Source organism: Pleuronectes platessa, unplaced genomic scaffold (genome assembly GCF_947347685.1).
Source record: "Pleuronectes platessa unplaced genomic scaffold, fPlePla1.1 scaffold_283, whole genome shotgun sequence".
In the NCBI taxonomy this organism is placed as follows: domain Eukaryota; kingdom Metazoa; phylum Chordata; class Actinopteri; order Pleuronectiformes; family Pleuronectidae; genus Pleuronectes; species Pleuronectes platessa.
This window is the reverse complement of record NW_026518940.1, coordinates 1-10000: the sequence shown is the minus strand read 5'-3', so window position 1 is coordinate 10000 and position 10000 is coordinate 1. Positions and strand designations below refer to the sequence as shown.

The following is a 10000-nucleotide window of genomic DNA, read 5'->3' as shown; positions in this document are numbered from 1 at the left end:
TAAATAAATGAATCAAATGTTTTCTTACAAGCAGAATGTGATGGTTCCTTCGTCCAGGTCGATCAGACAGCTGACGATGTCTCCTGCCGCCCACGACTGAGAGGAAACATCCGCCATCATAATCATTGCAGCCTGTGTGTGTGTGTGTGTGGGGGGGGGGGTGTGTGTGTATAATTGTACGTAGCAGGAACAATGCGTATGTAGCATTCAGGTGTGATCTCACCTTCCCGTAGTTTGTGGTCGTCACGTTCCACTTCCTCACTCTGTTTCCATCGTACGCATAAGAATCAGGTGTGTCACCTACACCCTCCTGACAGCAACACACACAGTTCAATATATATGTACACACACAGTTATACACGTGCACACTCTGTATTGTGTACCTCCTGGTTAAAGCGACAGTTCAGGGTACACCAGCCGATCTGCATCAGACCCTGTGAGGAGATCAGAACCTCGTACGCCCACTTCCCTGCAGAGAGAGAGAGAGTCACATCTTTGTGTGACAATGAAGACAAACTGAATCATGTGATATGATGGTCACATGACCACAGAATAAAGCGTGTTACCTTTATAAACACAAGTGGTGGCTCTGATGGAGCTGAAGTTGCTGTGACCTATGACCTGAAGACACATAACATTAGAAAACATAGTTCATGCAGAAGACACACGGGGGGGGGGGGCTTCAGGTGGAGGATCTTCATCATCTCACCCCGAGCAGGTCGTCATCGACAAACAGGAGACCTTCAAATCCACTGGTGTGATCGAGGACCACCGGCTGAGGTCCCAGACGACCCTCCACAGGCTGATCTGATCGGACACGCAGAGACACACACGTCAGAACATGTAAGAACGACACGCTACAACGACACGCTACAACCACACGCTACAATGACAGGCATAACACGTTCAGTGGATCTGAATCATGTTGATGACGAAGAAGAGAATAATCTGTTTTCAACTTACCTCGGATTTCCTCTGAAGGTTCTTCTTCTGACAGAAGGTTCTCAAGGTGGCCACCAAGATCCTGGAAACCAAGAGGCTTCCTGAGAGCAGGAGAGGAGGAGGTGGACGACGACGACGAAGAGGAGAGGAGAGGAGGACGAAGAAGAGGAGGGCAGAGAGGATGAGAGACGGAGGAAGAAGAGGAGAGGAGAGGAGAGGAGAGGAGAGGAGAGGAGAGGAGAGGAGAGGAGAGGAGGACGAAGAAGAGGAGGGAGGAGAGGAGGAGAGAAGGAGGAAGAGGAGGAGGGAGGAGAGGAGGAGAGAAGGAGGAAGAAGAGGAGGAGAGAAGGAGGAAGAGGAGGAGGGAGGAGAGGAGGAGAGAAGGAGGAAGAAGAGGAGAGGAGAGGAGGAGGAAGAAGAGGAGGGAGGAGAGGAGGAGAGACGGAGGAAGAAGAGGAGAGGAGAGGAGGAGGAAGAAGAGGAGGTCAAATACATTTTCTTCACACAACATGTATTGTCAGTAAACCATGGTTTCCTTTGGAACAGGGTCCTTCTGATGAACATGAACCACTTACAAAAAACTTTAAACATGAAACTCACAGACCGATCACAGACCGACCATGGAGCACCGGACCGCTACAGACAGAGCAGGCTGTCTGTAGCGGTCTGTGATGATCCCTTAGGTCTGTGTCTGTTTGTGTGATGAGACCGAGACGAGTGTTTCAGTTCAGTCTGAAGAACCAGAGTCGCACACAACCTCAATCTGTGTCACTTATTTTTAAAAGGATCCGACAACATGTGAAACTCAACCTGCTTAACTGTGTGTGTCTGTGTGTGTGTGTCTATGTATAGAGCGGCTGAAGGTAACATGAATCTGTCCGGCTTAAGGGAAAAGGCCAGTGAAACACTAGTCTCACACACACACACACACACACACACACACACACACACACACACACACACACACACACACACACACACACACACACACACACACACACACACACACACACACACACACACACACACACACACACACACACACACACACACACACACACACACACACGCTGTGACCGAGTTTTTTCTGTTGCTCAACACTTGAACGCGTCAAAGCAAAACAACAAAACAACAACAGTCTCTGACGGGACAGTTTACCACACACACAAACTACAGAGTGTCCTCATACTTCTGTCACAAACAGCTCAGTTATTGACAGTGAACGCAGGATATATCAGTGTGTGTGTGTAGGTCATGAACACGTGTGTGAGAACAATGTTGTATGAAGCAACAACACAAACCATGTGTGTTCTCAGAGTTCATAGGCTCCACCCACACGTGTATGGTTTAAAACTTAATCCACCTTTTTCCAGACAAGTGTCACATGACTGTTGACATAAACAGGTCATGTGGTGTAAACAGGAAGTAGATTGTCTCTGCAGTTGGCTGCTTATTAAGAGAAATGGAGGTGAAGAGTCAGAGCAGGGACGACGAGGTGGAAGTGTTACTGACAGGAAGTGCTACCGACAGGAAGTGCTACAGACAGGAAGGGCTATCGACAGGAAGTGTTACTGACAGGAAGCGCTACCGACAGGAAGTGCCACCGACAGGAAGTGCCACCGACAGGAAGCACTACTGACAGGAAGTGTTAGCGGCGCTTTGTGTTCACCGCTGGTAGTCGAGTCATGTGACTGATGAGAACCAATCAGGAGAGAACGTCTGAGTCATGGTTTACTAAAGTCTCGGTTCCTCTCCAGGATGGATGATGGACAGATGTTACCTGAGGGAGGCGACTGGTCCATGTTTGGTTGAAGGAAACACGTGATGGAGATAATCACTGAGCAGCTTCTCATTCACGATACCTGCCAACAGAGAAACACACAGTCTAGTGTTAACACACACACACAACAGAAACACACAACAAACACACGCACAGTAGTAGTGTGGCTCCGTCTATTTCATGAAGTTCAGTGAAGCTAAGAGTCGCAGCACATGAACCGTCAATCAAACCCAGAACTGACTGTCAATCAACATCAATCAGATCAATGAAACTGTTTCTGCATGGTGTGTGTGTGTGTGTGTGTGTGTGTGTGTTGTGTTACCTGTAGCTCTGGCCTTGTCACTGTCTGATGACAGTCTGTAGTTGCGGCGAGTCAGAGAGGTGCCTCCTCCTCGAGAGCTCATCCTGTCTGACAGCTGCCCCCCCGACAGAGAGAGAGTACTGTTAATATTGTACTACACACAGTACTACAGTCACACTGCATCACACACAGTACTACAGTCATACTGCATTACACACACAGTAGTAGTCATACTGCGTTACACATACAGTACTAGTCATACTGCATTACACACACACAGTACTACAGTCACACTGTACTACACACATACAGTACTACAGTCATACTGCATTACACACACAGTACTACAGTCACACTTTACTACACACATACAGTACTACAGTCATACTGCATTACACACACAGTACTACAGTCACACTTTACTACACACATACAGTACTACAGTCATACTGCATTACACACACATTACTACAGTCACACTGCATTACACACTGTACTACAGTCATACTGCATTAAACACACAGTACTACAGTCATACTGCATTACACACACACAGTACTACAGTCACACTGCATCACACACAGTACTACAGTCACACTGCATCACACACAGTACTACAGTCATACTGCATTACACACACAGTACTACAGTCACACTGCATTACACACAGTACTACAGTCATACTGTACTACACACACACAGTACTACAGTCATACTGCATTAAACACACAGTTCTACAGTCATACTGCATTACACACACAGTATTACAGTAATACTGTACTACACAGACAGTACTACAGTCATACTGTACTGCACACAGTACTACAGTCATACTGTACTGCACACAGTACTACAGTCATACTGCATTAAACACACAGTACTACAGTCATACTGTACTGCAGAAAGTACTACAGTCATACTGTACTACACACACACAGTACTACAGTCATACTGCATTAAACACACAGTTCTACAGTCATACTGCATTACACACACAGTATTACAGTAATACTGTACTACACAGACAGTACTACAGTCATACTGTACTGCACACAGTACTACAGTCATACTGTACTACACACACACAGTACTACAGTCATACTGCATTAAACACACAGTACTACAGTCATACTGCATTACACACACACAGTACTACAGTCATACTGTACTGCACACAGTACTACAGTCATACTGCATTACACACACACACTTCAGAGGGAGAGTACCGTTAATACTGTAGTACACACATTACTACAGTCATGCATTAATACACTTAGAACTACAGTCAGTTACTGTAGTCACTGTAGTAACTGTGAGTACGCCAGTTCTCACGGTATCTCATGAAGCTAACGCAGCTGTTCGCATGTTAGCTCCCAGTTAAACCAGTTACACCCGGTTGGTGTAGCCCCGTCTCCCCGGTCACAGTGGGTCGAGCCCGGCTGATCTGGACCGTGTCCCCGGACTGTCCCGGTCCTCCCGGTGTTAGCTGTTAGCTGTTAGCTAACATCGGCTACAGGAAGCTAAAGCTAGCACCCACCGCTGGCTTCAGGTCACCGGGCCTCTGCTGCAGCTGTGGCCGGTCACAGTGTCTGTCCTCCGGGTTGACAGCTGAGACGAGTCCCGCTGATGTCCACAGGAAGAGACTCAACCTGGGAACGCCCCTAAGGACGGAGCCTCAGCTGGTCCAAAACTCACGGAAAACCGCGAAGCGAAAATGAGTCAGGTTTGTTTGGACACATTGACTATAGATGATATATTATCTATTATATATCATATAATATGATATATATTATATTTATATTATTATATTATGTTATATTATTTCAATAAAATGTGTCTATATCTAAAGAGATTCAACTTGAATCCCCTGAACGCAACAGTCCTGACCCGTCTTTAAATGACAGGGTGAGGTGAGGTGAGGTCAGCAGCTCCAGTTCATGGTCACAGACGAATCAGACCTGATGTGTCCATCACTCACTGTCTTTCCTGAAGCTTGATGAGGAGTCAGAGGCGACCAGTCGTCATATTAGACTCTGTTCAGATTAACAAGGAAACCAATCATTTGTATCAGATAGCCGACGTCTTCGTCTTCTACGAGTCCGGCTCCTCTTCTTCATCCTGAGATCTTTGTGTTCTTCCAGTTTCCCGTCACGTGTTAGAAACCTCATCCACACGTCCACTCACTGGGAAGCTTCCACACATTGTCCTGCTGGTTCCTCACACATGGACATTTTACCAGGAGGCTGCAGGAGAAGATCCAGAACATGTCCAGAGACACAGACTAATTTGTTCTCACATAGAGAACCTGCAGAACATGTGAGGAGCATGTGAGCAACACGTCCAGACTTCATGTGTGAAAACAGCTTCAGTCACATCATGTGTTTAAAGACTTCAACAAAACACAGTATTTATAATTAATATTTATTGTCAAAAACCATCTGTGTGTAACTACAGGTATTAAGGCATCAGAGTAATGAAAATATAATAAATCTTTTGTCTGAGCTGGAGATTCAAGTGCAACATGAGTAATCACCTCTGAGTCGTGATCATTTGTCAGCAGGTTTCAAACGTTAGAGGAAGAAAAAGGATTTAGAAGCTTCTTTAACATTTCACATTTAAACCAACAAATATTATACAATCAAATCTTCAGTTTCACATGTAACAAATTATCCATTGTAACTTTATTTAATTCAGCACAGTTTTAGTCTGACATTGATTAACTAGCATGAAATATATTGACTAATTAACAAATATAAAACAGAATGAAAGACAAACTGATGAACAAAACTATTTATAGATTCGTTTTCTGATATTTATCAAATATGATCAGGTATTCTCTTGATTGTCTGAATTGTTAAACATCAGAAAACAGTGAAAATGATTCAGATGAGGACATCGTCCAACAGGTCAATGTGACAGAAGACGAGGACATCAATTAACAGCAGTAGCTTGATGGGATGATTCTGTGGGTTGATGTTGTGGACACAGACGTGTCCTCACATTCATGTCCAGTGCAAAGACGGACGTGATGGAGAAAACCTGTGTGTGGTTGACGGCGATTGGACGGAGGACGGAGGGCTCCGATTGGCTCTCAGCCCATGTAGGGGTAGCTCCAGCCACGGAGGGGGACGTTTGTCTGTTTCACCACCTGCGGAGACGTCCACCTCAGGACGTAGTGAGAACCTCCAGGTTTGTCGTTGGTCCCTGGATGAAGAGGAGGCAGAGTTCAGAGACAGAGCAGCAGCGTCCCTGTGACTCCGGACTGAGTCCAGACTCTCACCTGAAGCTCGAGCGCCGCCGAACGGCTGCTGGGCCACGACGGAGCCGGTGGACTTGTCATTGACGTAGTAGTTTCCAGCAGCGTTTCTCAAAGCGGCTGCAGCTTCATGGATCACGGACCTGCCACACAAAACCCTCAGTGAGGAGAACTGCTTCAGCTGCTTCCTCATGCTTTACTGGCTTTAACTTTGTAGCTACTTCGGGTGAGTCACTTCCTGTAACTGATTCAGCTGTGATCCGATCTGTGTTATAATAATATAATAAAGAGGTTTGAGTGACTCTTTTCATCTGACATCAGAACCTTCTGGTCACCCTGTTGTCCAGACCTCCCAGTGACCTCCCAGTGACCTCCCAGTGACCTCCCTCTGACCTCCCACAGACCTCCCAAGTGACCTCCCACTGACCTCCCAGTGACCTCCAGTGACCTCCCTCTGACCTCCCAGTGACCTCCCAGTGACCTCCCAGTGACCTCCCTCTGACCTCCCAGTGACCTCCCACTTACCTCCCTCTGACCTCCCTTTGACCTCCCACTGACCTCCCAGTGACCTCCCAGTGACCTCCCACTGACCTCCCTTTGACCTCCCAGTGACCTCCCACTGACCTCCCTCTGACCTCCCAGTGACCTCCCACTGACCTCCCAGTGACCTCCCACTGACCTCCCAGTGACCTCCCACTGACCTCCCTCTGACCTCCCTCTGACCTCCCTTTGACCTCCCACTGACCTCCCAGTGACCTCCCTCTGATCTCCCACTGACCTCCCTCTGACCTCCCTCTGACCTCCCTTTGACCTCCCACTGACCTCCCAGTGACCTCCCAGTGACCTCCCACTGACCTCCCTCTGACCTCCCAGTGACCTCCCAGTGACCTCCCACTTACCTCCCTCTGACCTCCCTTTGACCTCCCACTGACCTCCCAGTGACCTCCCAGGTGACCTCCCACTGACCTCCCTCTGACCTCCCAGTGACCTCCCACTGACCTCCCAGTGACCTCCCACTGACCTCCCTGTGACCTCCCACTGACCTCCCTCTGACCTCCCAGTGACCTCCCTCTGACCTCCCTCTGACCTCCCAGTGAACTTACTGGTCCTGAGCGAACACGGCTCCTGTCAGAGCGTACGGTGACGTGTTGTCAATCAGCTGCAGAACTTCTTTGTAGTCGTTTGTCAGGATAAACGTAAACAGTCAGAACCGGACCAAAGATTTCCTGCACAACACAAACAACGTTACATGAGCGCACACACACACACAAACACACACATTTCATTTCATTAGAGCGACTCACAACAAGTGCACCAACCATGAGGGAACAAACCAGAACAACAAGAAACAAAGTCAGCACATTAGCTTCAAACTACAAAGAGCTTCATGTCAGTGGAGGAGACGTCACAGGGAAGTGTGACTGCACCTCGTTCATGATGGCGTCCTGAGGGTCCGTGGTCTCGATGATGGTCGGCTCCACGAAGTAGCCCCTGCTGTCGTCACAGTGTCCTCCGGCGATTGACCTTCAGGCTGGCAGAGGACTTGGCGTGATCGAGCCACCTCTTGATGCGACTGAACGACTGCAGGAGAGAGAGAGAGACGTCAGGAATGAAGAGATCAACAGAGAGACGGGAGGTGAAGAGGAGACTCCACCTTGTCGTCGATGACGGCGGAGAAGAAGCTGCTGAAGTCTTCAACGGGCTGAAGAAGAAAAACATCGTTAACCTTCAACTGAAGCTGGAAACATTCCTCAGAGAATCCAAACTGCTTCTCTTCGTTAACAGGTTCTAGAGGAGGGATGGAGTCCAGGCAGCTGAGTGACAGCTGACGGGGGTTTGAACTCACGTCTCCCACTCTGATGTCTCTGTGAATGTCCAGGAGTCCCTGTTTGATCTGCGTGCCACACGCTCTCAGCCACGTACATCCTGGAGCAGGCCGAACACTTCTGACCTCCGTACTCGAACGCAGAGCGGATGGTCCCCGTCACCACGCTCTGCACGTCCGCCGAGCTGTGGACGAAGTGGAAGTTCTTCCCGCCACACTCTGAAAGCATCAGGAGACACGTTCAGTGACGAGAGGTCACAGGACGCTGAGAGGAAGACCAGTGTGGACGGAGGATGGTTTGACTCCTAAACGTTAGAGGTCGTACTCACCTCCTGCCAGTCGAGGGAAAACCTTATACCTGTCCAGGTTCTGTCCCACTTGTCTCCAGAGACGCTTGAACGTTCTGAGGGACAAAATCAGCTTCAGTTCACTGTGATGAGTTTTCAATGATTCATCAACAGTGAAAATAAAAACTGTCTTCACTGATCTATTAAAGACGCTTCTTACGGGACGCTGCCGGTGAAGTTGATGCCGGCCAGTGTGCTCCGAGGAGGTGACGGTGTCTCCGAACACGGGGCCATCGGCTGGAGGAACTGGACGACGTTTGCGGGGAGACCACATTCCCTCAGGACCCTGTAGACGGCGTAGCTCGCAGACATCGCGGCGTCACTGGGTTTCCACAGAACCACGTTACCCTGAAAACAGCTGGGTCAGTCTGTTGATCCTCAAGCCGCAGTCCTTCATTAATAATGCTCTAATCAGTTTATCAATAATCACAATATGTTGTCACCACAGCTGCCTGAGACCAACGGTCCACACTCACCATCAGAGTCGGGGTTCCCGCCAGGTTTCCACCAATAGCAGTGAAGTTAAATGGAGCCACAGCTGCTACAAAGCCCTGAGAGAGAAGAAGAGATGAGACCAGCACCAGACCAGCTCCAGACCGGCACCAGACCGGCACCAGACCGGCACCAGACAGGCACCAGACAGGCACCAGACAGGCACCAGACCAGCACCAGACCGGCACCAGACAGGCACCAGACCGGCACCAGACCGGCACCAGACAGGCACCAGACAGGCACCAGACAGGCACCAGACCGGCACCAGACCGGCACCAGACAGGCACCAGACCGGCACCAGACAGGCACCAGACAGGCACCAGACCGGCACCAGACCGGCACCAGACCGGCACCAGACAGGCACCAGACCGGGCACCAGACCGGCACCAGACAGGCACCAGACCGGCACCAGACCGGCACCAGACCGGCACCAGACAGGCACCAGACCGGCACCAGACCGGCACCAGACCGGCACCAGACAGGCACCAGACCGGCACCAGACCGGCACCAGACCGGCACCAGAGACCGGCACCAGACAGGCACCAGACAGGCACCAGACAGGCACCAGACCGGCACCAGACCGGCACCAGACAGGCACCAGACCGGCACCAGACCGGCACCAGACCGGCTCCAGACCGGCACCAGACCGGCACCAGACCGGCACCAGACAGGCACCAGACCGGCACCAGACCGGCTCCAGACCGGCACCAGACCGGCTCCAGACCGGCACCAGACAGGCACCAGACCGGCACCAGACCGGCACCAGACCGGCTCCAGACCGGCACCAGACCGGCACCAGACCGGCACCAGACCGGCACCAGACAGGCACCAGACCGGCACCAGACCGGCTCCAGACCGGCACCAGACCGGCTCCAGACCGGCACCAGACCGGCACCAGACCGGCACCAGACAGGCACCAGACCGGCTCCAGACCGGCACCAGACAGGCACCAGACCGGCTCCAGACTGGCACCAAGACCGGCTCCAGACCAGCACCAGACCCAGCACCAGACCAGCACCGACCTGCAGACCCTCGATCATCACTCAGCACAAACTCT

At 50.4% G+C, this 10000-nt stretch overlaps 1 protein-coding gene and 1 pseudogene across 4 annotated transcripts in view; both read right to left on the bottom strand.

Annotated features, from left to right (window-relative positions):
* LOC128436316 (E3 ubiquitin-protein ligase RNF123) overlaps positions 1-4675 on the bottom strand; it is a 19014-nt gene extending 14339 nt beyond the window's left edge. Inside the window, exons 1-9 of one of the 4 annotated variants that reach the window (XM_053418109.1) lie at positions 4561-4675; positions 3045-3138; positions 2723-2804; positions 964-1043; positions 710-807; positions 567-621; positions 384-469; positions 224-310; positions 29-132 (exon numbers count right to left, since the gene is read on the bottom strand). In XM_053418109.1, coding sequence (XP_053274084.1) covers positions 29-132; positions 224-310; positions 384-469; positions 567-621; positions 710-807; positions 964-1043; positions 2723-2804; positions 3045-3126 — 674 coding nt within the window. In that variant the 5' untranslated portion in view covers positions 3127-3138; positions 4561-4675. The other 3 variants (XM_053418107.1, XM_053418108.1, XM_053418110.1) reach the window with 3 other exon arrangements.
* Positions 4676-5430: 755 nt separating this feature from the next.
* On the bottom strand, positions 5431-9983 carry LOC128436315 (delta-1-pyrroline-5-carboxylate dehydrogenase, mitochondrial-like; annotated as a pseudogene).
* Positions 9984-10000: the final 17 nt, after the last annotated feature.